Raw genomic sequence first — 25,819 nt, 5'->3', positions numbered from 1 at the left:
TTCAGCCTTGAGAAATGCCATGAGCCTGTTAGCCAACGCTTTCAGTCCCGAGGGTGTAGATTTCAGTCCCGAGGGTGTAGAAGTCAGTCCCGAGGGTGTAGAAGTCAGAGTTGCCATATTCCACTCCAGCAAGGCATCTTTCTCTCTTGTTCCAACCTACCTTGCGTTATCTGGTGCAAATTTTCTTATTTTAGTGATAGTCTACATTCTTTTATAATTCCTCCTAAACCGAGATTGTATATTCGTGATTGCCCATTGGCATTAAACGTTACTGATATTAACAATAATGCGGTACCACATTACTATATGCACAATAAATAGCTTGGTGATGCTGTGGAGGGGGGAGGTGTACGAGAAGATGCTGTGGAGGGGGGAGGTGTACGAGAAACAATCTCGCTTCTTTTCTCAGATTGCGGGCAGCGTACTGAACTCGACATTGCAGTCACAGTCCCTACTACATCACTACGGCGTTTCGTATTGTTTTGTAGGCACGACTGGCAACGGGTGGAAACATTCCCTACCAATTCGGAGTCATCTATAATCGTTTTCTTCGCTCCCAGAAACGAGCCAAGTTACATCGTATGAGTTAGTATATGCAGTCGCCTGACTTACAGGAATTACCGCACTGGAAAACTAGCCAGGCAGATAGCCGATGGACACCACCAAAAAATTTTCACTAAACGGTTTATAGCTATGAAAGTCGAATGGCCAGTGTACAGTCCGCGAAGCATTTGAGAAGATAGGAGTGACGAAATACAGATCACTCAGAGGAAACCATTCATTCCTACGCTCCAATGTGGAACTAGCTACAAAAAATCTTAGCATGTGGTAAAACAAAATATCTGCTCCTACGCACACTTTACGCGGAAGCGCCAAAGAAACTGGCATCAGTATGCATATTCAAATACAGATATGTAAAGACGCAGAATACGGCGCTGCGGTCGGCAACGCTTATACAAGACAAGTGTCTGGCGCAGTTAGATCGGTTACTGCTGCCACAATGGCGGGTTATCAAGATTTAAGTGAGTTTGAACGTGGTATTGTAGTCGGCGCGCGAGCGATGGGACACAGCGTCTCCAAATATTAACTTCAGTCATTACACAGAAATTAATGACACATACAACACAGAACAATATTATAAATGAAGAACAAAAAGGCTGCTGCAAAGGAGCACGAGGATGTAAAGAGCAACTGATAATAGATGCAGAGGTGACATACCAAGCTAAAACTAAACAAAGGTCACTACACTACACATACATTGATTACCAAAAAGCTTTTGATAGTGCACCCCACTCATGGTTACTACAGATATTGGAAATATACAAAGTAGATCCTAAATTGATACAGTTCCTAAACATAGTAATGAAAAATTGGAAAACCACACTTAATATCCAAACAAATTCAAATAATATCACATCACAGCCAATACAGATTAAGTGTGGAATATACCAAGGAGACCCATTAAGTCCTTTCTGGTTCTGCCTTGCTCTGAACCCACTATCCAACATGCTAAATAATACAAATTATGGATACAATATTACTGGAACATACCCACACAAAATCACACATTTGCTATACATGGATCTAAAACTACTGGCAGCAACAAATCAACAACTCAACCAATTACTAAAGATAACAGGAGTATTCAGCAATTATATAAATACGGCTTTTGGAACAGACAAATGTAAGAAAAATAGCACACACTAAACAAGAAGATTACATATTGGATAACCACAGTGACTGCATAGAAGCGATGCAAAAAAAAAAACAGATGCCTATAAATATCTAGGATACAGACGAAAAATAGGAATAGATAATACAAATATTAAAGAAGAACTAAAAGAAAAATACAGACAAAGACTAACAAAAATACTGAAAACAGAATTGACAGCAAGAAACAAGACAAAAGCTATAAATACTTATGCTATACCAATATTGACCTACTCATTTGGAGTAGTGAAATGGAGTAACACAGACCTAGAAGCACTCAATACACTTACATGATCACAATGCCACAAATACAGAATACATCACATACATTCAGCAACTGAAAGATTCACATTAAGCAGAAAGGAAAGAGGAAGGGGATTTATAGACATAAAAAACCTACATTATGGACAGGTAGACAATTTAAGAAAATTCTTTCTAGAACGAGCAGAAACTAGCAAAATACACAAAGCAATCACTCATATAAATACATTGGCTACACCACTGCAATTTCATAACCACTTCTACAACCCTTTAGATCACATAACATCAACAGATACGAAGAAAGCAAATTGGAAAAAGAAAACACTACATGGCAAGCACCCGTATCATCTAACACAGCCACACATCAATCAAGTCGCATTCAACACATGGCTAAGAAAAGGCAATATATACAGTGGGACAGAAGGATTCATGATTGCAATACAGAATCAAACAATAAACACCAGATATTACAGCAAGCATATTATTAAAGATCCCAATACTACAACAGACAAATGCAGACTTTGCAAACCACAAATAGAAACAGTAGACCACATCACAAGTGGATGTACAATACTAGCAAATACAGAATACCCCAGAAGACGTGACAATGTAGCAAAAATAATACACCAACAGCTTGCCTTACAACATAAACTTATAAAACAACATGTTCCCACATACAAGTATGCACCACAAAATGTACTGGAGAATGATGAATACAAATTATACTGGAAAAGAACCATTATAACAGATAAAACACCACATAACAAACCTGACATCATACTCACCAATAAAGAGAAGAAATTAACACAACTAATCGAAATATCCATACCCAATACAACAAATATACAAAAGAAAACAGGAGAAAAAAATTGAAAAATACATGCAACTGGCTGAAGAAGTCAAGGACGTGTGGCATCAGGATAAAGTTGACATTATACCAATTATACTATCAACTACAGGAGTCATACCACACAATATCCACCAGTACATCAATGCAATACAGCTGCATCCAAACTTATATATACAACTACAGAAATACGTAATTATTGACACATGTTCAATGACCCAAAAGTGCCTAAATGCAATGTAACATATACCGTACAGTTAAAAGGAAGTCACGCTTGATGACGGTCCACGTCACTTTCCATTTTTAACCAGACCTAAGGTCTGAGAAAGGAAAGAAGATAATAATAATAATAATAATAATAATAATAATAGCGTGTGACAAGGGCCTCCCGTCGCCTGGTGCAAGTCTTTCGATTTGACGCCACTTCGGCGACTTGCGCGTCGATGGGGATGAAATGAGGATCATTAGGAGAACACAACACCCAGTCCCAGAGCAGAGAAAATCTCCGACCCAACTGGGATTCGAACCCGGGCCCTTAGGATTGACAGTCTGTCGCGCTGACCACTCAGCTACCGGGAGCGGACACCCGCCCATATAATATGCAGCATTCGTCTGCAACACTACGTTTCAAAAGCTGTTGTTCATTTCTGATGTGAACTACTTATCAACTACGTTTCACTTCGCACAAGGACAAATACCTGCAGAAAAGACTTCCTAATTCTTGTATTAGATGCTAATAAATTCCTGTGTACCAGAAATGGGTTTCTTGCTATTGCCATTCTTCATTTTACACCATCTTTACACGGGCCATAAACTGCTCACATGGCAAAATACATCTACTACTGTTAGTGTCTCACTAAGTAATCTACCACCTCTTTTCAACACACGATTCATTTCCTTCAATTGCTGCTCCGAACTCTCTACTACCCCTGATAGACTGACAATGTCAGCAAACCTGAGTTTTTTTATTCTTCTCTGTCAACTTTAGTTCTCTTTCCGGATTTTCCCATCATTTCCTTTACTGCTTGCTCAGTGTACAGACTGAATAACTCTGGAGATACGCTGTCTCACTCCCTCCCCAACCAATGCTTACCTTTCATGTACGTGACTCATAAGTGCTATCTGGTTTCAGTACAGGTTGTACTTTATCCCTGCTACTTTCCCGTTCTCAAAGAGTGTAGTCCCGTCAACACTGTAAAAAGCTCACTCATAAATTTACAAATACTATTAATGTATACTTGCCTTACTTCAACCTATCTTCTGCTAAGTCTCAGGGTTTATATTGCCTCGCTTGTTCTTACATTTTTCTGGAACCCCAACTGATCTTCCCCGAGGTCGACTTCTACCAGTTTTCCATTCTTCTGTAAATAATTCGTGTCAGTATTTTTCAACCGCGACTTGTTAAACTGATAGTTCCGTAGTACACATCCTGTCAGTACCCTTTTTTTGGAATTGATGTAACAATGTTATTTAAGTCTGAGGGTATTTCGTCTGTCTCATGTCTTTCACACCAGGTGCAACAATTTTGTCATGGCTGGCTCTCCCAATGATGTTAATAATTCTGAGGGAATGTCGTCTACTCCGGGCGCTTTGTTTAGACTCACGTCTTTCAGTGCTTTTTCGAATTATTCTCGCACTCTCATATTCTCCATCTCATCTTCACCTACTTCCTTTCCTCTTTTTATAGCATTGCCTCCAAGTTCATTTCAGTTGTATAGTTCTGTTATACAGTATGTTCCTTTCATCTTTCAGCTTTCCCTCCGTGCCCACTGTTCTTACTAACTTGCCGTCTGTGCAGCTGAGTCCTTTCTCCAAAGGTAGCTTCAACTCCTCCTGTGCGCCACATTTTTCCCCTAGCGATGCCTACTTCTACAGCATTCCCGCTTAGCCATTTTGAATTTTCTGTCATTTTTTGGACGTCTACAATCCTTCCCGTCTGCTTTATTTTCCTCGTTTTTATATTTTCTCCTTTCGTCTGTTCGGTTATTTCCTCCTGTTTCATCGAAGGATTTGTACTAGGCCGTGTAGTTTTACATTTGTGATCCTCTGCTGCTTTCACTATTTAGTCTCTTACAGCTATGAGTACGTCATCTATGATGTTTATTTCCCCAGTTTCAGTCTGACGTTCCCTCAAACTTTCATCACCATCTGGCTCCTTCAGTTTATCCACACATTGCGAGCCTTGAAATAGGTGTGCGTATTGCTAAAGCTGAAAAGCGCCATGCGATTATAAAAGAAAGCAAGCGAAGTATAGTGAGACGTTTCTATATGTGATGCATCTATTACATCACAGAACAAGAGCGTCATACAGTTTACTGAACACAAATCGTTTATATTGTATTTTGATGTAACACAAATATACTGCTGTAAGATAAACTAGTAAGTGATAAGGTAAAACTTCGTAGTAAATGGTTCCTACAAGTTATGCTGTATTTAGTTAAAGAGCTTTGCAATGTATGCAATGTATGCAATGTATGCTAGAATCAAATATTTAGCTAGAATGAGGGAGAAGGTCTTAATGGAAACTTAATTCGCTAGTGAACTGCTAATACACACTTTAACACAATAAAAGTCGCACCACGAAGGAATTATCCAAATGGGACGGAAATCTATGGATGTGATTTACATGTACAGACAAATGATTACCGTTTCAGAAAAACTGGACGATTTATTCAAGAGAAAAAGCTTTACAAACTGAGCAAGTCAATAATGCATTGGTCCACCTCTGGCCCTTACACAAGCAGTTATTAGGCTTGGTACTGACAGTTGTTGTATGTCTTCCTGGGGGATATGGCGGTAGATCGTCAAAATCTCGAGCTAATTGACGGGTCCTACACATAATGCTCCACACGTTCTCAACTGGGGAGAGATCCGGCGACACTGTTGGCCAAGGCAGGGTCAGACAAGCACGAGGACAAGCAGGAGAAACACTCTTCGTGTGAGGGCGGGCATTATCTTGCTGAAATTGGAGGGCAACAGAAGGGGCCGTAGAGTTTTGTCTACGTACTGATGTGCTGGAAGGTTGCCGCGGATGACCACCGAAGACGCAAAGAAATAGCACCCCAGACCACCAATTCTGGTTGTCGGGTCGTATGGCGGGCGACAGGCAGATTAAAATCCTAGCACTGTTCAGGGCTTCTCCAGACATGTCTTCGGCCTGGAATCTCGTTGACTGGAGTAGGATTTTCGGCCATGAGCCCCGCTTCTGAGTTCCAATGACTAGGAATGACGTTCTGGAGATGCCCCTAACAGCAATGGAATACCAACTTGGCTGTCGTCCACCATATGATTTGACAACCAGGAGTGATGGTGTGGGGGTGCCCTTTCTTTTCATAGCAGGTTCCCTTTAGCTGTCATCCGCGACACATTTACGCTATAGTGACACACTGACGATATTCTACGGTCCAATTCGTTCGTCTTTATGGCAAGCCATCCTGGGTTACATTTCAGCAAGACAATACTCGCCTGCAGACAGCGAGAGTGTGTAACGCTTGTCTTCGTGCTTGCCAAGCTCTGTCTTTGCCAGCAAGGTCTCCACTGAGAAAGTTTGGAGCGTTGTGGGCAAGGCCCTCCAACCAGCCTTTTATTTCGAAAACCTGACACGTCAATTGGAAATAAATTGGCACAATATCTCTCAGGACGTCCAACAACTATCAGTGCTAAGCCGAATAACTGCTTGCGTAAGGGCTAGAGTGGACCAACGCGTTATTGACTTGCTCAGTCTGTGAAGCTCTCTCTCTTGAGTAAATCTTCCAGTTTTTCTGAAACTGTAATCATTTGTCCGCATGTACATCGCATCTACCGATTTCCATCCCATGTGGATAATTCCTTCGTGGTGAGTCTTTTTTCTCAGAATATATATAAATTTTGGCCTTTTCTATGTAAGTCAGGTTAAGACCTGAACAGTTGAGGTCACTTTCATTGCTTGTTACATTTGTAAAAACTACTCGTTTTCCAGTTCAGAAGAATTACTAATGAAATGATTCACAGAGGAGAGAGAATATTGTCAATCTGTTGTTAATATACGTAGTTTTCGAAAAAATGCTGAAAGGCTTGCCAGTGCACGTAGCTTTCTTCATGTTTTTTGCGTCGCTCATAAAATTACGCTAAACAGTATTAATGAGTGGAAATGTGACAGTAAAGTAACTCGGCGATCATGCCCTGACAGACCGCCTGTCATCCTCCTCCACCTTACGGCGTCACTTGAGAATGTGCGGAGGAAGCAATGAGTCAGCACACTGCTACGCCAGCCACCGTCATCTTTCCAGAACTTAGAGCCGCTACGTCTTGTTGAGCAACTCCTGAAGTTGCGTCACAAGGTTCATTTGCCCCGTTCCAATCCTCCCTGCTGGGAAAGTTCCTGGAACTACCCAGAATTGAACCCAAGATTTCCACATGGGAGTCAGACGCGCAAATCACTCAGCTGTGCATGCGGACAATTAGCGGAAATATGTGAAAGCAAATGAACTACCTCTAAAATCAACCATCAAACACAGAACACATGTTGCCGAATTTTATCGGCTAAGATAATCTGTAAAAAGTAATTACCAATTCAATTTCTTATTCACGAAGATGTTATGTTTTATATTTATTACCTTTGTCAGGAATTCGACTGTTATTGCCGAAGTTTTAACCCACTTGTAAATAACGATAGGAAACGTTTCCCTATTATTAAGTTTGTAAAAATTATATATTACAAAAATTAAAAGACAGGTACATACGACACAAAACACATGCGTATTCCAGTGCAACTTTGTGTGAAAATTTCAAAGCTTTTGGTCAAAAACTTTCGGAGATTTGCGATTAGCAAATCGACATTTTCTATATAAGTACAGATATAGATGCTCGTTTCTTCAAAATCACTCGATCTCTCTAAGTTCCTCATCGATTGCTTTGAAATTTGACAACGTTTCCTATGAACGCGTGCAAGTTTTTATTTACCTACTTTTTTAAATATATGTAATATATAAATTTAATAATAGCAAAACGTTATAAATTTTGTAGTAGTGAAACTTTGTTAGCCAACAGGGAAGTTTATTGGTTTTTGATTAGAATACCACTACTACAGATTCTCAATTTCTAGTAACAATAAACAATTCTCAAGGTCAGACGGGGGAGGGGAGAGGAGATGAACAGAGAGGGGGGCAGCGGCGGCAGGGAGGGAGTAGAAGATGGACAGAAAGGAGGTGATGGACAGAGAGAGAGGGACGGAAAAGGAGATCGACAAAGAAAGGGGAAGCGGTAGATGGACAGAGACAGGGGAGAGAAAGGATGAGGTATATCCAGTTGCCAGACATATTAGAAACTTGAGCTTTCTATCTTCCTTTTCCACTGAAGCGGATTGAGCTACAGCAAAATGTCGCCAGATACAGATAGTGAGAAAAAATAAGTTCCTTAATGAAAAAGTAGCTTAATTTACTCTATATTGGTCTCTCTGGCGGATTTACGTCGTTTTCATCTGTGTAAGATGGTAGCGGTGGTGGTGGTGGTACTACTACTACTACTACTACTACTACTAGTAGTAGTAGTAGTAGTAGTAGTAGTAGTAGTAAGTCGTCGTCTTATTATAGCCGTCTTCAGTCCAAAGACATTTAATAAAGTTCTCCACTAAGCATCCTATAGGAATCTACAACCTACATATTTGAATCTATTTACTGGAGTCAAGCTTTGGTCTGCCCCTACAGTTTTTACTCCAAACAGTTCCGTCCATTACCAATTTAAATATTTCTTGATGTTTCAAGTTGTGTCCTATCAGTCTACCATTTCTTCTAGTCGAATAATATCATTTTGATCTTTCCTCCCCAATTAGATTTAATACCTCTTCGTTAGATACTCTTTTTGCTCATCTAATATTCAATATTCTTTCAAAACTTCGCATTTCAAAAGTTTCTTTTCTCCTTTTGTTTGTACTGATTATCGTTCACGTTTCATTTTCATATTTATCCTTACTTTTGCCATAACGTATCATTTATTTGACCAAGTATCAAGACTAACATTGCTACTATCTCATTTGCTAATCTAATTTCTTTAGCATCAACCAATTTAATTCGTTTCCATTCCTTCATTCTTCTCTTGCATTTCTTGATGCTTCATTCCTTCAGTTGATAGTTCACGATAGAATAAAAGTGTTAACAGTCAGTTTTTTTTTCTTTTCCTTGAACTAAGTTCCGTTTCTTTTATGAAGAAAGAAACAATCGTTGACTGCAAAATAGGCTTTATTGGTTTACATTCTCCCAATAACTCGTTTCGCCTTATTTAAGCCATCTTCAGATTGGCGAGCCCAATAGGTGTTAAACACGTAGGCTGCCGTTCATGGAAGCATCTTAGCAGGCACACATCATCGTCAATATTTTAAGAACATTGCATGACACCCTGATACAAAATAGTGTTGAGTTCAGGGGAAGTCACATTTAAAATACGTGAGAGACCGCCTCAGTAGGTAGCTGACCTAGTCTAGTTTCAAGATATCACGCTGTGCCCTTGTAGAGTAATCTATATAGCGCAGTCCAGAGGACACCAAAAACGGTATCAAGCCTATAGAAATGCATCACAAAATGTAAACATTTAAGAAATTCCGTTGTACATGTTACGGCGGCGCAAATAAGGCTATTATTTTATTATACGCTATTATTTGCGAAGTCGGAACTTTTACAACGGCATTTCTTACATGTTTACATTTTGTGATGCGTTTCTGTAGGCCTGATCCGGGCTTTGGTGTCCTCTGGACTGCGCAAAGGGCATTGTACAAAGTCTCTTAAAACTCCTCAAGGACAACTACCTGCTAAGGCCCTTTATGTATTTTAAACGTGACTTGTCGTGTACTCAACACTGTTTTGTATTAAGACACCACGCAATGTTCTTAAAATATTGACAACAGTGTTTACCTACTAAGACATTTGCATGGTCGGCGGCCTATGTTCTGAACACCAGTTGTGCCATTCAATTTGAAGAGGACTTAAAGGCGAAATACGTTATTGCCAAAATATAAAATAATAGCCTGTTTTGCGGAAAAGACTATCCCTTCAAAACATTAGTCACTGGTTGCTGTATCATCCCGCCTTGGACTTGAAATCGTTTCCTTTTTCTTTTGTTTATTGCTCGCTCATTGTAGAAACTGAAAAATTTGGAGCATAGGCAGCCACCGAGTCAACTCCTTCCTCTACTGCTACCTCCCTTTCACGTACTTCGACTTGTAACTACAGTCTCGCTTATGTAAAAGTAGTAGATAACTTTTTGCTGCCTGTGTTTTATCTTTGTTAACTTCGGTATTTCATCTCTATCTGTTGTTAATGTAACGTACCTAATCTTGAACCCTGTAACAAATTAGTAGTGATCAACTCCCAGCTACGGGATGATTCCTAATTATCTTTCAAGACATCCACATCGGTCAAATGAGCACTGTTAAGAGTAGAGATTACTGAAGAAGTTAGATTTTCTGGGTATGTAAATATGAAGACAGTGTTGCAGAGCTACAAACTAACTCAAGGAATGATGACTACATTTAAAATTAGAGGTCCTCTATAAACACCAGCAAGCGAATGTTACGGCAGGGCAACTGTACCTTGACGAATTCTGGCTTACGGTGCTCTTCCTGCAGCATGTCCACATCAACCAATTGCAGATCGAGACCGAGAGTGCGTGCCAGCATACGGACGGTCCGACACGGCGGGCTCGCCTCGGTGTGGTACAGGCTCAGCTGCGGCATGACTTAACTCCACCGTTCAGGTAGCCGGCTGCAGAGCTACAAAAGCAAACATCCAGTCATTATTTCCACAGATTATTCAGCGTATGTATAGGTGCCGATTGAAGCTAAAGCAATATTAAGTAAATACGCTTGTAACATATTATTTGTAGCCCTGTCCTTGTACTTTCTTGTTCGCTAATGTGGATGCCATAGCCGGTTTTCGGTCCCATGGGACGGGAGCTTTTGTTCGGCCTGGAGATACGGGCCGATCTTTCCGTAATCCTTCTACAGGGTGTTTCAAAAATGACCGGTATATTTGAAACGGCAATAAAAACTAAACGAGCAGCGATAGAAATACACCGTTTGTTGCAATATGCTTGGGACAACAGTACATTTTCAGGCAGACAAACTTTCGAAATTACAGTAGTTACAATTTTCAACAACAGATGGCGCTGCGGTCTGGGAAACTCTATAGTACGATATTTTCCACATATCGCCGGCCGCGGTGGTCTAGCGGTTCTGGCGCTGCAGTCCGGAACCGCGGGACTGCTACGGTCGCAGGTTCGAATCCTGCCTCGGGCATGGGTGTGTGTGATGTCCTTAGGTTAGTTAGGTTTAAGTAGTTCTAAGTTCTAGGGGACTTATGACCTAAGATGTTGAGTCCCATAGTGCTCAGAGCCATTTTCCACATATCCACCATGCGTAGCAATAATATGGCGTAGTCTCTGAATGAAATTACCCGAAACCTTTGACAACGTGTCTGGCGGAATGGCTTCACATGCAGATGAGATGTACTGCTTCAGCTGTTCAATTTTCTGGATTCTGGCGGTACACCTGGTCTTTCAAGTGTCCCCACAGAAAGAAGTCACAGGGGTTCATGTCTGGCGAATAGGGAGGCCAATCCACGCCGCCTCCTGTATGTTTCGGATAGCCCAAAGCAATCACACATCATCGAAATATTCATTCAGGAAATTAAAGACGTCGGCCGTGCGATGTGGCCGGGCACCATCTTGCATAAACCACGAGGTGTTCGCAGTGTCGTCTAAGGCAGTTTGTACCGCCACAAATTCACGAAGAATGTCCAGATAGTGTGATGCAGTAATCGTTTCGGATCTGAAAAATGGGCCAATGATTCCTTTGGAAAAAATGGCGGCCCACACCAGTACTTTTTGAGGATGCAGGGACGATGGGACTGCAACATGGGGCTTTTCGGTTCCCCATATGCGCCAGTTCTGTTTATTGACGAAGCCATCCAGGTAAAAATAAGCTTCGTCAGTAAACCAAATGCTGCCCACATGCATATCGCCGTCATCAATCCTGTGCACTATATCGTTAGCGAATGTCTCTCGTGCAGCAATGGTTGCGGCGCTGATGGGGTTGCCGCGTTTGAATTTTGTACGGATAGAGGTGTAAACTCTGGCACATGAGACGATACGTGGACGTTGGCGTCATTTGGACCGCAGCTGCAACACGGCGAACGGAAACCCGAGGCCGCTGTCGGATCACCTGCTGCACTAGCTGCGCGTTGCCCTCTGTGGTTGCCGTACGCGGTCGCCCTACCTTTCCAGCACATTCATCCGTCACGTTCCCAGTCCGTTGAAAGTTTTCAAACAGATCCTTTATTGTATCGCTTTTCGGTCCTTTGGTTACATTATACCTCCGTTGAAAACTTCGTCTTGTTGCAACAACACTGTGTTCTAGGCGGTGGAATTCCAACACCAGAAAAATCCTCTGTTCTAAGGAATAAACCCTGTTGTCTACAGCACACGTACACGTTGTGAACAGCACACGCTTACAGCAGCAAGACGACGTACAGAATGGTGCACCCACAGACTGCGTTGTCATCTATATCTTTCACATCACTTGCAGCGCCATCTGTTGTTGAAAATTGTAACTACTGTAATTTCTAAAGTATGTCCGCCTGAAAATGTACTGTTGTCCCAAGCATATTGCAACAAACGGTGTATTTCTATCGCTGCTCGTTTAGTTTTTATTGCCGTTTCAAATATACCGGTCATTTTTGAAACACCCTGTAAATGGACTGTGACCGAGGCCTACAAGGACGTCTTAAGTGCTTGTGACTTTCCCCATGACAGCAGTGATGTTTAGCACCCGCTGGAAAGAAGATTCCGACGTTTAGTGCTATTATAGGGAGCAAGAAACTTTCAGCGTAAACGCCTGCATTCAGCTCCTGAAATTAACTCGCAGAAAACACTGGATGTAAATTACCGTAATTTTGTGAAGCTGCTTGGAATTTAGAAAACTAGGGGTCGGAAGGTAGTCTTTGCAAGGGTAAGAAGTGAGTAGCACGCTCGGTGGGACGGAGTGATGTTTTAGGTGTTGAGTATATGAAGTCGGTAGTGAGTGATCTTCAACAATCAGAGTTGCTTCCGGTGGTACTGAAGGATTCGCGGACTTGTGCATTTGCGTATTCTACCTGTTTTCTCGGCTGGTATTGCGGGTTCGTGAACGTGCAAGTGCTCAGTGGTAAAGCCGTCCTCAATGGGACGATGCAACGAACGTTGACATGGAAGCGTACGGGACATCCGAACTCACGAAAGCGCCGACGGCACGCGCGACAAGCTGGGTAGTGTGATTTGCGCTCCCACCGATCTCCAACGGCCGTGGTCGGCTTCTACTGGCTCTCAAATCAGTTTCTTTACAAACATGGGCGTGCGTAAAATAGCTGCGTTAATTGTTAGCGATTATCATAGATGAGCGAAAAAAATCGCAAGAAAAATTCTGCGCCGTCGAAGACAAACAGCGAATTACTGGTAGAAGAACACTACATAATGCTGTACAGCGACCTCAGGTACACAGTATTAGAAGTTACTGGTTAACTTAATTGAATCAAAAACTGAACACAGTTCAACAATGGAAACAGAAGAAGGTATACTGAACTGTGAAAAAAGAAGCAAAATCGAAACCGTAAGCAGTCCAAGCTCAAATGTGCAACATCGAGCTAATTTAAATAGCCACGGTGTCGTGGTTATATGGTCACGGTGTTTGACTGCCCCGTGCCCATATTTTTTTCACAAAATTATGAACTATCCGTCCGGTCATTGACGTGCCTGTGCGCTACATTGAAATTTATGTCTGTGTCGTGTGTTCGTTCGCAACAGCGAGGTTTAAGGAAGTGACCTCCAGACGCACATACTTCCTATTCTTTCTACGCAAGTATCACATGTTATGACTTGCATCCCGTTAAGGAAGTTTTGACTCTTTAATTCATTTGTTGTAACATAGTTCACACCCGTTTCTTTGTTGTTTTCATTTCTGTGCGAGGTCTATGCGGCATCTCGCCTACTCTCTGTTCATCACATTTACTTGCGACAGTAATATATACTTGCCTCATGATTCATATTCTGTAACCAATGTATAGTATGACTATTTCCGAGACAACGGAAGGAGAACAGGCACCTCAATGACCGGACGGAAAGTTCATAACTTTGTGGGGAAAAAAAAAAAATGGGGCACGAGGCAGATTTGAACACCGATCTCCCACTTTCCAGTCCAACACCGAGACGACACAACCACGACGACGTGATTCTCGCAATTCTTCCCGATGTTGCACACCTTGAGCTTGGGCCTTTCACTGCATCTGTTTCGCTTCTTTTTTCGCATTTCAGTACACTTTCCTGTTTTCATTCTTGATCTGTGTTCAGCTGTTGACAGGCTGTCCATTGGGACATTTTACCACTAAATCTAAGCGGGAGGGGGGGGGGGGGGGCGGGGGGGGGGGCGTCTTAGGGAGTTTCCCTTGTCAGTAATAACCAGAAGCAACGTAACAGCTGCGGCACATCACCCCTACAGTTCCAAATTTGCGCAGAAGGTGAGATTACTGGTCATCTGGAGCTCCAGTGCCAGGCAGGTAATGGAGCAGGCAGTTCGCTAAAAAGGGCCCGTGTCCACTCCACTTGGAGGGCTATCACATTAAAGACGTGAAGGAGGCTCTACAGACAATAAATGAGAGCACTAGGTACACCCAGCTTCAAATCGTGGTTCATCTCGGCATGAGTGACGCCTTCCGCCTTGTGTTCGAAGGCTACCTTCGTTTCCTGCAAGTTGCTGGTTACTGCGATGAAAACAGCTAGTCTCGCACGGGGAGTGGAAGCAGAGCTAGCGCTTTACAGCATTGTTCCCAGAACCCATCGCAGTCCTCTACTTTGGAGACGAGAGGAAGGCTTAAACCAGACATCCTGACGATTTTGTGACGGATTTCTGGACCTCCAATATCGGATACAGAATTATAGGAACTCTCTTAAAAGGTCATGTGCACTCGACATAGGGAGCGGTTACTAGGGGAGCGGAGTACGTGTGCTGCATAGGATAGAGGAATCAGTTACAGGACCAATAAAATACGTTCAGATTTCAGATAGAGGTGAGTGCCAGATCCATTAATTAAAACATTTGCTTTTTCGAAATATATTCGCTGAATTGCATCAGCTGTATTGGGTACAGCTGTGCTACCTATCAATGATACGAAAATTTGTGCCGGACCAGGACTCGAAGGCAGGTTTCCCGCTTATCGCGAGCGGTCGCCTTGCCATTGGGCTATCCGAGCACGCTCCCTGGGCCGATTATATATCACAGTCTAATTTGCTCACGATCATCGGGAAATTCGCGTCCCGGTCAGGCACAAATTTTGATATGTCATTGATAGGTAGTACAGTAGCACCCAATACAGCTGATGCTGAAGGAATTCGTAGTTCAGCGAATATGTTTCGTAAACTATTTAGACGAGTCTAGGATCGTCAGAATACGTAAAAAGTCTGCATTCGTCATGGCAGAGCGCAGATGGAATATTGTAATATATTACACGCCTGCAGGAACACCCATGGAAGGGTCCCAGAGCTTGACTCGCTTTTGAGAGGTAATAATGCCCACAAAGTAGGTCCAGAAAGCTGGCTGCAATCAAATATTGACAGCAATGAAATTATACATTCCGACTGGAACGTATATCGCAAAGATACATTTCATGCGGGTGGCGAAGGTGTGCTTATTTGAATTTCTAACCGGGTAACGAGATTCATGGTGCACAATGCTATTTACAAACTGCTTAACGGATTAAAGAAGAATGAAAAATTTTGTTTTCAGTATTTCAAATAATTACGGGCAGAATTAAAATTTAAAATTCTCTCATGGCCTGCCCATTAAGAGATATAATCTTACGTCAAAGGTTTAAACAACAGGATAAGCATGACAGAAACTGTAGATGTCTTGAGCCAGCGTAATTCACCGCCCAGAAATACACGGGCTATTTTCATCCATTATTTGAAAATGAGAGCCCGTAGTCATTAGCAACAATAAACTACACATATAATTTCAAATCTTGGAAAAAAAAAATTCTAATTAACACACGCGCGCACACACGCACGCAGCAGTACAACTGCCACATCAAGTATTATAGTTTAATTTGTTAGGTCTTCACTACACACCCTAATCGCAACATATTTTGCAGACAGCATCCTTCTACACCACTGAATGCACCTGCAAAATTATATCATTGTACGACGCATAGTTTAGGATACATGACGTCGTTTAAGTATTGACATGCATGGGAAACTAGCTTTTCTTAAAACGGAGCGCACATTCCCAGACTATACTGATCCAGTGTCTGACCTTTTCTAAGATTTTTCTCGCTTACATGCTCAGCATCAAATATTTAGCCCATTATCTCATCCGTAAAGTAATCAGAATTAAAGTAAGCCATATATACAGGGTGACAATTATTGAACTACACGAAAGAAAGCTAAATTAGTTACAAACTACGGCGCCCACACACTTTATTCAACATGTTAACGTCACTACAGATATTCGGATTTATGTTGTGACATGTTCTGTATGCCTGCCATCATTGGCGATGATGTGGCGCAGACAATTAGCGAAATTCTGCATGACCCGCCGAAGTGTCGGAACATCGATGCTGTCGATGACCTCCTGAATGGCTGTTTTCAGCTCAGCAATGGTTTTGTGGCTATTGCTGTACACCTCGTCCTTAACATAGTTCACTAAAAGGAGTCACTTATGTTCAGATACAGAGAATATGGCGGCCAATCTATGCCCATCCTACTGGCTTCTGGGTATCCCAGAGCCAGAACGCCGTCCCCAAAGTGCTCCTCCAGGACATCACATACTCTCGTGTTTCGATGAGGTCGAGCTCCGTCTTGCATGAACAACATTCTGTCGACATCAGGGTCACTTTGGATAACTGGGATGAAATAATCCTCCAAAACCTTCATGCACCATTCAATAGTCACCTTGCCATTAAGGAATATCGCACCGATTATTCTGTAACTGGGCAGTGCACACCACACAGTCACCTGTTGAGGACGAAGAGACTCCTCGATCGCGAAATGAGGATTCTCAGTCCCTCAAATGCGCAACGAAACCGACTCATATCAAAGCCCTGTTCGTCAATTCTGGGGACAATAGTGTTGGCGAAACACAACCGCTGTTCCATGGCCCTGGGGCTTAATGGCTAATAGGTTTGCATTTTGCATGAAAGGAGGTGCAGGTCTTCAACAACAATTAGTCATCGTGTCTCCCAGCTGCTTCCCACTTATTGTGCAGCCCGTCTGCTCAATTCTCTGGGGCTAGTTTTAAACACACCGTGTGTTTTCTCGTTGTTTTCAGGCGTTTCCGCCCTTTTTGGACGACCGACACTACCAACACTGTCATCACAAACACTACCCATTCTCTCAAACTTGTGAATCAAATTCTTGATTGTTAGCACACAAGACTGGTGTCTTCAGCTTGAACCTTGTCACGAACTTCCTTTGAGTCGCAGTTGGGCTGTTATTGCTCGCATAATATGACGTTACAAGAGCTATACGCTCAGGCACAGTGAGCTATAACATTTTCACATGCAAATGGCCGACAACAACAAGGCACATGCGCATACTAATTGCCATCATGCCCCGCGGTCAACCGTGCAGTCAACGTCCGAACGCAAACTGTTCAGTATTTATGACGATTTTATTTCATATGGTTCAATGACGGTCACCCTGTAAAACGACTTACAGTTTACTCATAGCCGTAAATAATACGATGTTATCAAGTGAGGTTTGTCCGGATTCCGAATGTGAAATTATTTGGGTGAAGATTAATATTAAAGTGGATCAAACAGGTTTATCTGATGTTTTTATGGAACCACCCCCCCCCCCCCCCCCCCTGCCACAGGACCCGTAGAAGCATACCATTTCAGAGGAAAACTTGGAGAAGGTTGCGCCTTGAACCCACTAATGTGGACGGGAAACTCAAGTGAATAGGTCGTGCAGTAGGGACAAGGAACCGTGTGTGTTCCAAGCGCCTCTTCTGAAAATTACTTTGAGCAGTTAATCACAGACCCACTTCGTAAAGCTAACAGTTTGGATCTCTTGCACACAGACAGAAACGAACTTTTCGACTCTGTTACCGTATAGCACCCAATCAGTGATCATAAGGCCTTTACACCATCGTTGAATACGGCTTAAATAGGCATGTAAAGAAAGGTAGGTACATATTTCTTGTCAGTAATTGAAACAAGAAATATATGTCAGATTACCTGTGCGGTCAGCATGAAACGTTCGTCTCCAGGGGAAAATGTTGAGCGGAAATGGACAAGTTCATGAGTATTTTACAATACGCCTTAGACAGGTACCTGCCAAGTTTTGTGAGGGATTGTGAAAACGCGACGTCGTTCGAGAGCCGGATTGGAAAGCTGTTCCGAAGGCAAAGCTATTTTCACTACAGATTTAAGCGTGACTAAAGCTTCATAGACAAAAACCAAACGAAGCCAAAATACGCGTAAGGAGACAATGCATGACGCGTTCAACTAATTAGAAAGTAAAATTCTGTCTGCGATCTGACAAAAACCCTAAGAAGTTTTTCTCTTTATGTTATATCAGTTAACGGAGCAAAGCCATCTGTCCGTCTCTGTTCATAATGGCACCCAAACGGACAACAGAAGGCAGAAGTACGAAAATCCTGTTTCTAAACTTGTTTCACTAAGGAAGATATTACTGCTGTTCCTCTCTTAAATCGTCGCACGAACGTCAAAATGACATAACGAAACAAGTGTCCAAAGGACATCAATTCAACTGGAATCAGTTCACTGAGGAAAGGCCACTGGATCTACTGAGACACCCATACGATTCTACATTGAGTACGCGAATGAACTTTCCACTCTTCTAGCAGTAGTGTACCGCAAATCGATAGAGGAGCGAAGCGGTTCAAGAGAGTGGAAAGAAGTGCAGGATAGTCATGATGTCGAGACATATCTTCGAACTGTAGACCTACGTCGCTGACGTCAGTATGTTTTAGAATTTTGGAACACGTTCTATGGTTGCGTATAATGACGTTTCAGTAGACTGAAAATAATCTCTCTGGGGATCACACCGATGCCCAAGTTCTACGAACGTGGAAATGGAAGATATTGAAGTAATCGATTGCAGAACAGAAAAGTAACTATAACCGCTTAGTAGCGGAAAGGTATCAGCACCAGATGAGATACCTGTCGGATTCCACAAAGATTAAGCGAAAGAGCTTACTCCCCTTCCAGCAGCAGTTTATCGTAGACAGCTGGAGCAACGAAGGGTACCTAGCGACTGGAAAAATGTGCAGGTCATTTCCTTTTCAAGGTGGACCGCAGGACACGATTAGACCGATATTGTTGATGATGTAGAATTATGTAACATGTTTTATGCTCTAAAATTATTACGTTTTTAGAGGAAGAAAGTTGTCTCTATAAAAATGAACATGGATTCCGCAAACACAGCTCGCTCTGTTCCTCCACGAGACCCACAGCGCTGTAGAAAACGGCGCTCAGGCATCCGTGCACTTTGACTTCAGGAAGGCATTTGACACTGTCCCGCATTGCCGTTTAGTGAAGCAAATGAGCTTATCGATTATCGGGCCAGATTTGCGAGTGGATTCAAGACTTCGTTGCTGATAGAACTCAATACGTCGCCGTTAACGAAATCAACAGTTGTAAAGGTAATTTCCGGAATACCCCAAGGAAATATTCCGGAGGTAAAATAGTCACCCATTCGGATCTCCGGGCGGGGACTACTCAAGAGGACATTGTTACCAGGAGAAAGAAAACTGGCGTTCTACAGATCGGAGCGTGGAACGTCAGATCCCTTAATCGGGCAGGTAGGTTAGAAAACTTAAAAAGGGAAATGGATAGGTTAAAGTTAGATATAGTGGGAATTAGTGAAGTTCGGTAGCAGGAGGAACAAGACTTTTGGTCAGGTGAATACAGGGTTATAAATACAAAATCAAATAGAGGTAATGCAGGGGTAGGTTTAATAATGAATAAAAAAATAGGCGTGCGGGTAAGCTACTACAAACAGCATAGTGAACGCATTATTGTGGCCAAGATAGACACGAAGCCCACGCCTACTACAGTAGTACAAGTTTATATGCCAACTAGAGCTCTGCAGATGAAGAAATTGATGAAATGTATGATGAGATAAAAGAAATTATTCAGGTAGTGAAGGGAGACGAAAATTTAATAGTTATGGGTGACTGGAATTCGAGTGTAGGAAAAGGGAGAGAAGGAAACATAGTAGGTGAATACGGATTGGGGCTAAGAAATAAAGAGGAAGCCGCCTGGTAGAATTTTGCACAGAGCATAACTTAATCATAGCTAACACTTGGTTCAAGAATCATAAAAGAAGGTTGTGTACATGGAAGAATCCCGGAGATACTAAAAGGTTCAAAAAAATGGTTCAAATGGCTCTGAGCACTATGGGACTCAACTGCTGTGGTCATGTCCCCTAGAACTTAGAACTACTTAAACCTAACTAACCTAAGGACATCACACACACCCATGTCCGAGGCAGGATTCGAACCTGCGACCGTATCAGCAGCGCGGCTCCGGACTGGAGCGCCTAGAACCGCACGGCCACCGCGGCCGGCTACTAAAAGGTATCAGATAGATTATATAATGGTAAGACAGAGATTTAGGAACGAGGGTTTAAATTGTAAGACATTTCCAGGGGCAGATGTGGACTCTGACCACAATCTGTTGGTTATGAACTGCAGATTAAAATTGAAGAAATTGCAAAAAGGTGGGAATTTAAGGAGATAGGACCTGGATAAACTGACTAAACCAGAGGTTGTACACAGTTTCAGGGAGAGCATAAGGGAACCATTGACAGCAGTGGGGGAAAGAAGTACAGTAGAACAAAAATGGGTAGCTCTGAGGGATGAAGTAGTGAAGGCAGCAGAGGATCCAGTAGGTAAAAAGATGAGGGCTAGTAGAAATCCTTGGGTAACAGAAGAAATATTGAATTTAATTGATGAAAGGAGAAAATATAAAAATGCAGTAAATGAAGCAGGCAAAAGGGAATACAAACGTCTCAAAAATGAGATCGACAGGAAGTGCAAAATGGCTAAGCAGGCATGGCTAGAGGACAAATGCAAGGATGTAGAGGCTTATCTCACTAGGGGTAAGATAGATACTGCCTACAGGAAAATTAGAGAGACCTTTGGAGAAAAGAGAACCACTTGTATGAATATCAAGAGCTCAGATGGAAACCCAGTTCTAACCAAAGAAGGGAAAGCAGGAAGATGGAAGGAGTATATAGAGGGTCTATACAAGGGCGATGTACTTGAGGACAATATTATAGAAATGGAAGAGTATGTAGATGAAGATGAAATGGGAGATACGATACTGCGTGAAGAGTTTGACAGAGCACTGAAAGTCCCGAGCCGAAACAAGGCCCCGGGAGTAGACAACATTCCATTAGAACTACTGGCGGCCTTGGCAGAGCCAGTCCTGACAAAACTGTATGAGACAGGCGAAGTACCCTCAGACTTCAAGAAGAATATAATAATCCCGATCCCAAAGAAAGCAGGTGTTGACAGATGTGAAAATTACCGAACTATCAGTTTAATAAGTCACAGCTGCAAAATACTAACGCGAATTCTTTACAGACGAATGGAAAAACTGGTAGAAGCCGACCTCGTGGAAAATCAGTATGGATTCCGTAGAAATATTGGAACACGTGAGGCAATACTGACCTTACGACTTATCTTAGAATAAAGATTAAGGTAAGGCAAACCTACGTTTCTAGCATTTGTAGACTTAGAGAAAGCTTTTGACAATGTTGACTGGAATACGCTCTTCCAAATTCTAAAAGTGGCAGGGATAAAATACAGGGAGCGAAAGGCTATTTATAATTTGTACAGAAACCAGACGGCAGTTATAAGAGTCGAGGGGCATGAAAGGCAAGTAGTGGTTGGGAAGGGAGTGAGACAGGGTTGTAGCCTCTCCCCAATGCTATTCAATCTGTATATTGAGCAAGCAGTAAAGGAAACAAAAGAAAAATTCGGAGTAGGTATTAATATCCATGGAGAAGCAATAAAAACTTTGAGGTTCGCCGATGACTAGTTCTAGATTTTGTTTCTTTCAGGTTCTCGTCAAGTTGTGCCACAAGCTCCTCTTCTCCCCAATTCTATTCAATACCTCCTCATTAGTTATGTGATCTACCCATCTAATCTTTAGCATTCTTCTGTAGCACCACATTTCGAAAGCTTCTATTCTCTTCCTGTCCAAACTATTTATCGTCCATGTTTCACTTCCATACATGGCTACTTTCCATACAAATACTTTCAGAAGTGACTTCCTGACACTTAAATCTATACTCGATGTTAACAAATTTCTCTTCTTCAGAAACGTTTTCCTTGCCATTGCTAGTCTACATTTTATATCCTCTCTACTTCGACCATCATCAGTTATTTTGCTCCCCAAATAGCAAAACTCATTTACTATTTTAAGTGTCATTTCCTAATCTAATTCCCTTAGCATCACCCGACTTAATTCGACTACATTCCATTATCCTCGTTTTGCTTTTGTTGATGCTCATCTTATATCCTCCTTTCAAGACACGAATTACAATGTCATCAGCGAAGCTACTCCCGGGGCCTTGTTTCGGCTCGGGTCTTTCAGTGCTCTGTGAAACTCTTCACGCAGTATCGTATCTCCCATTTCATCTTCACCTACATTCTCTTCCATTTCTATAATATTGTCCTCAAGTACATCGACCTTGTATAGACCCTCTATATACTCCTACCATCTTCCTGCTTTCCCTTCATTGGTTAGAACTGGGTTTCCATCTGAGCTCTTGATATTCATACAAGTGGTTCTCTTTCCTCCAAAGGTCTCTTTAATTTTCCTGAAGAATAGCAGATCGCAGGTAAGGCAGACGCTAGACAGATTCATTAGAAGAATTCTCGTTAAGTGTAATCTACCCACGACGGAGATAACTTACAAAAACCCCGTTCGATAGATACTTAAAATTTGCTCGTCGTTCTGAGATCCGTATTAAAGAGAACTGATAGAGAAAGAAGAGAAAATCCAAAGAAGAGTAGCGCGTTTCGTTGCAGGTGCGTTTACTAAGAGCGAAAGCATCCCTGACAATCAGCCAATTCCAGTCGCATACGCTACAAGAGAGTCGTTCTGTGTCACTGTGTGGTTCACTGTTAACATTCCGAGAGGGTAAGTCCTTAGAATAGTCAACAAATATATTGCTTCCTCTTAGGTAGGCTAAATCTCAAGAAAACACACTGAAGGTAAAATTAGAGAAATTCAAGCTCACAGGGGTGCTTACTAATAATCGTTCCTCCCACAGCTCATTCGCCACTAGATCATGAAAGGGAGCAGTTTTCAGTGAACATTCCAGCCACAGACGTAGATGTAGAGAGAGACTACGTAAATAGAGTTATGTGTGCGAATAATTTTAGCAACAAAACATGACGTTAATTGAAACTTCCGGGCTACGAGGCCGTGATCGAACAGTAGAAATTCTTCCTCCTGACGTTTCGTTGCCAACATCTTATGAGAAGACATGACAGTTCAACAAGCATTTTAGCGAATACGGAATACGATACCACAGCAAAAAAGAAATATTTACATCCATTAACATTATTACGAACCAAAACGGATGCATAAACTTGCCAACAGATCTTAAATTTGCTCAATGTTCCCGGTATGTCATCTTGAAAGAGAGCTTGTAATCATCATAAAAGCGGAAATATTAACCGTAAAATTAAAAAGCAAGTGAGCGTTCATGCCACGAATTCTACTCAGTTCAAGTAACTTACTCTTCAGCTTTAAAAGGCTGCAATTTCCAGTAAGATTAATGTACACTGTAACTAGCAATATATCAAAATGCAAACCATTTCAATGCTGCGGAGTGAATTTAAAAGATTCATGTTCCTCGTACTATATGTATAGGCGGCCTATGTTCGCGTGTGGGTCAACCTCAAAACTATTCCTCTTTGCACCCGAAAGCGAAAGCCAATTGTATTTTATAACAACATACTTTGAGTAAGTTAGATGCTACACAGATGAGATGATTACCTTTTTCCCCAACTCGAAGCGAGTCCTTACCAGATAGTGACACGCTAAAAGTAAAAGACGAGATTCGCTATTTGTGCATAAAAGAAACTGACGATGACAGGTATAAAGAGGATATTATAGCCAGACTGGCAATAACAAGAAAGGTGTTTCTGAAAAAAAGGGGGGAAAATACCATTGAAATAAAACGGAAGTGTTCGGAAGTCTTTTCAGAAAGTGTCTCGAGTTTATACTATCATGTAAATGAAATATGCTCAGTGGCATCGACAAGAAAATATAAGCTTTTGAAATATGGTACTGCAGAAGAATGCTGAAGATTAAATGGGCAGAAAAAAAAGTATTTTGTTGCACAACTTGACTAAAAGAAGGAATAGTCCACAGGTTACATATGGAGTAAAGTTGTGTGTGTTGTGATAAGCAGGCCCAAGTGACGATCGTAACAGTACGGCACATCAAAGTAAATATTTTCTCCTGTGAGATTTATTGTAAATGAACTAGTAGATTTCAGAAGGAAAAAGGAAGTGCTTAACTGCAATACAAAAATTTATATTACGTTTTATGAAAACTAACTTCGGCTCAGAAATGGGCGAATAATAGTGCTACCAAAATCTTTGATGACTTATCCTAGGATATTAAATGCCTGGCAAATAGCAAAGCTAAACTGGAAGTAAGTTAAAATAATTCCTTCTGTGCAACTCCTATTTCACAGAAGAATATTTATTTGGTTGGTTGGTTGGTTTGGGGGATGAAAGGGACCAGACTGCTACGGTCATCGGTCCCTTTTTCCAAATACAAAGAACACCCACAGAGAATAAAAACGAGGAACAGAATAGATCACAGACGATACAGAACAAGAGAAACGGAGACAAAGACAAGACAAAACGAACTAAAACCACACAGAGTGTGACAGTGGTTGGCCGACCATAGAAATAAAAAAGGAAAAGCCAACCACTTAGAAACACATTAAAAGATCAGTTTAAAATCATAGGCCAAAGGCCAGAATCAACACAAAAAATAAAATAAAACAGAAACACTCAGATGAAAGAATAAAAACTCCCTGCCCTAATAAAACGTAAAACTATGGCAACCATAACAGGGTCATCAGATAAAACGGCAGGGAGCGTATCAGGCAGCGCAAATGTCTGCCTGACCACAGCTAAAAGGGGGCAGGCCAACAGAATGTGGGCCACCGTCAAAGCCGCCCCGCAGCGACATACAGGAGGGTCCTCCCGGCACAGTAAATAACTGTGTGTTAGCCGGGAGTGGCCAATGCGGAGCCGACAAAGGACGACTGAGTCCCTGCGGTTGGCTCGCATGGAGGACCGCCACACAGTCGTCGTCTCCTTAATGGCACGGAGTTTATTGGGTGTAATCCGATCGCGCCATTCAGCGTCCCAAAGCGCAAAAACTTTTTGGCGGAGGACTGCCCGCAAATCAGCCGCTGGGAGGCCAACACCCAGAGATGGTTTACTCGTGGCCTCTTTCGCCAGGCGGTCAACATGTTCATTGCCCGGGATACCGACATGACCGGGGGTCCACACAAAGACCACAGAGTGGCCGCAACGCGCAAGAGTATGCAGGGACTCATGGATAGCCATCACCAGACGAGAACGAGGAAAACACTGGTCGAGAGCTTGTAAACCGCTCAGGGAATCGCTACAGATAACGAAGGACTCACCTGAGCAGGAGCGGATATACTCTAGGGCTCGAAAGATGGCGACTAGCTCAGCAGTGTAAACGCTGCAGCCAGCCGCCAAGGACCGTTGTTCGGAATGGTCCCCTAGAGTTAACGCATACCCGACATGACCAGCAACCAGCGAACCGTCGGTGTAAACAATTCCAGAGCCCTGATACGTGGCCAGGATGGAATAAAAGCGGCGGCGGAAGGCCTCTGGAGGGACCGAGTCCTTCGAGCCCTGTGCCAAGTCGAGCCGAAGGCAAGGGCGAGGAACACACCACGGGGGTGTAT

At 42.3% G+C, this 25,819-nt stretch overlaps 1 protein-coding gene across 1 annotated transcript in view; it reads right to left on the bottom strand.

The window, feature by feature from the left end:
* Positions 1-25,819, bottom strand: part of LOC126161582 (glutathione S-transferase 1-1-like) — an 89,888-nt gene that overhangs the window by 55,407 nt on the left and 8,662 nt on the right. Inside the window, exon 2 of the mRNA XM_049917528.1 lies at positions 10,380-10,559. Coding sequence (XP_049773485.1) covers positions 10,380-10,523 — 144 coding nt within the window. The 5' untranslated portion in view covers positions 10,524-10,559. The remainder of the gene's footprint in view (positions 1-10,379; positions 10,560-25,819) is intronic.

Source organism: Schistocerca cancellata, chromosome 2 (assembly GCF_023864275.1).
Source record: "Schistocerca cancellata isolate TAMUIC-IGC-003103 chromosome 2, iqSchCanc2.1, whole genome shotgun sequence".
NCBI lineage: Eukaryota > Metazoa > Arthropoda > Insecta > Orthoptera > Acrididae > Schistocerca > Schistocerca cancellata.
The sequence above is the reverse complement of the archived record's forward strand: the minus strand, read 5'-3'. Positions and strand labels throughout refer to the sequence as shown.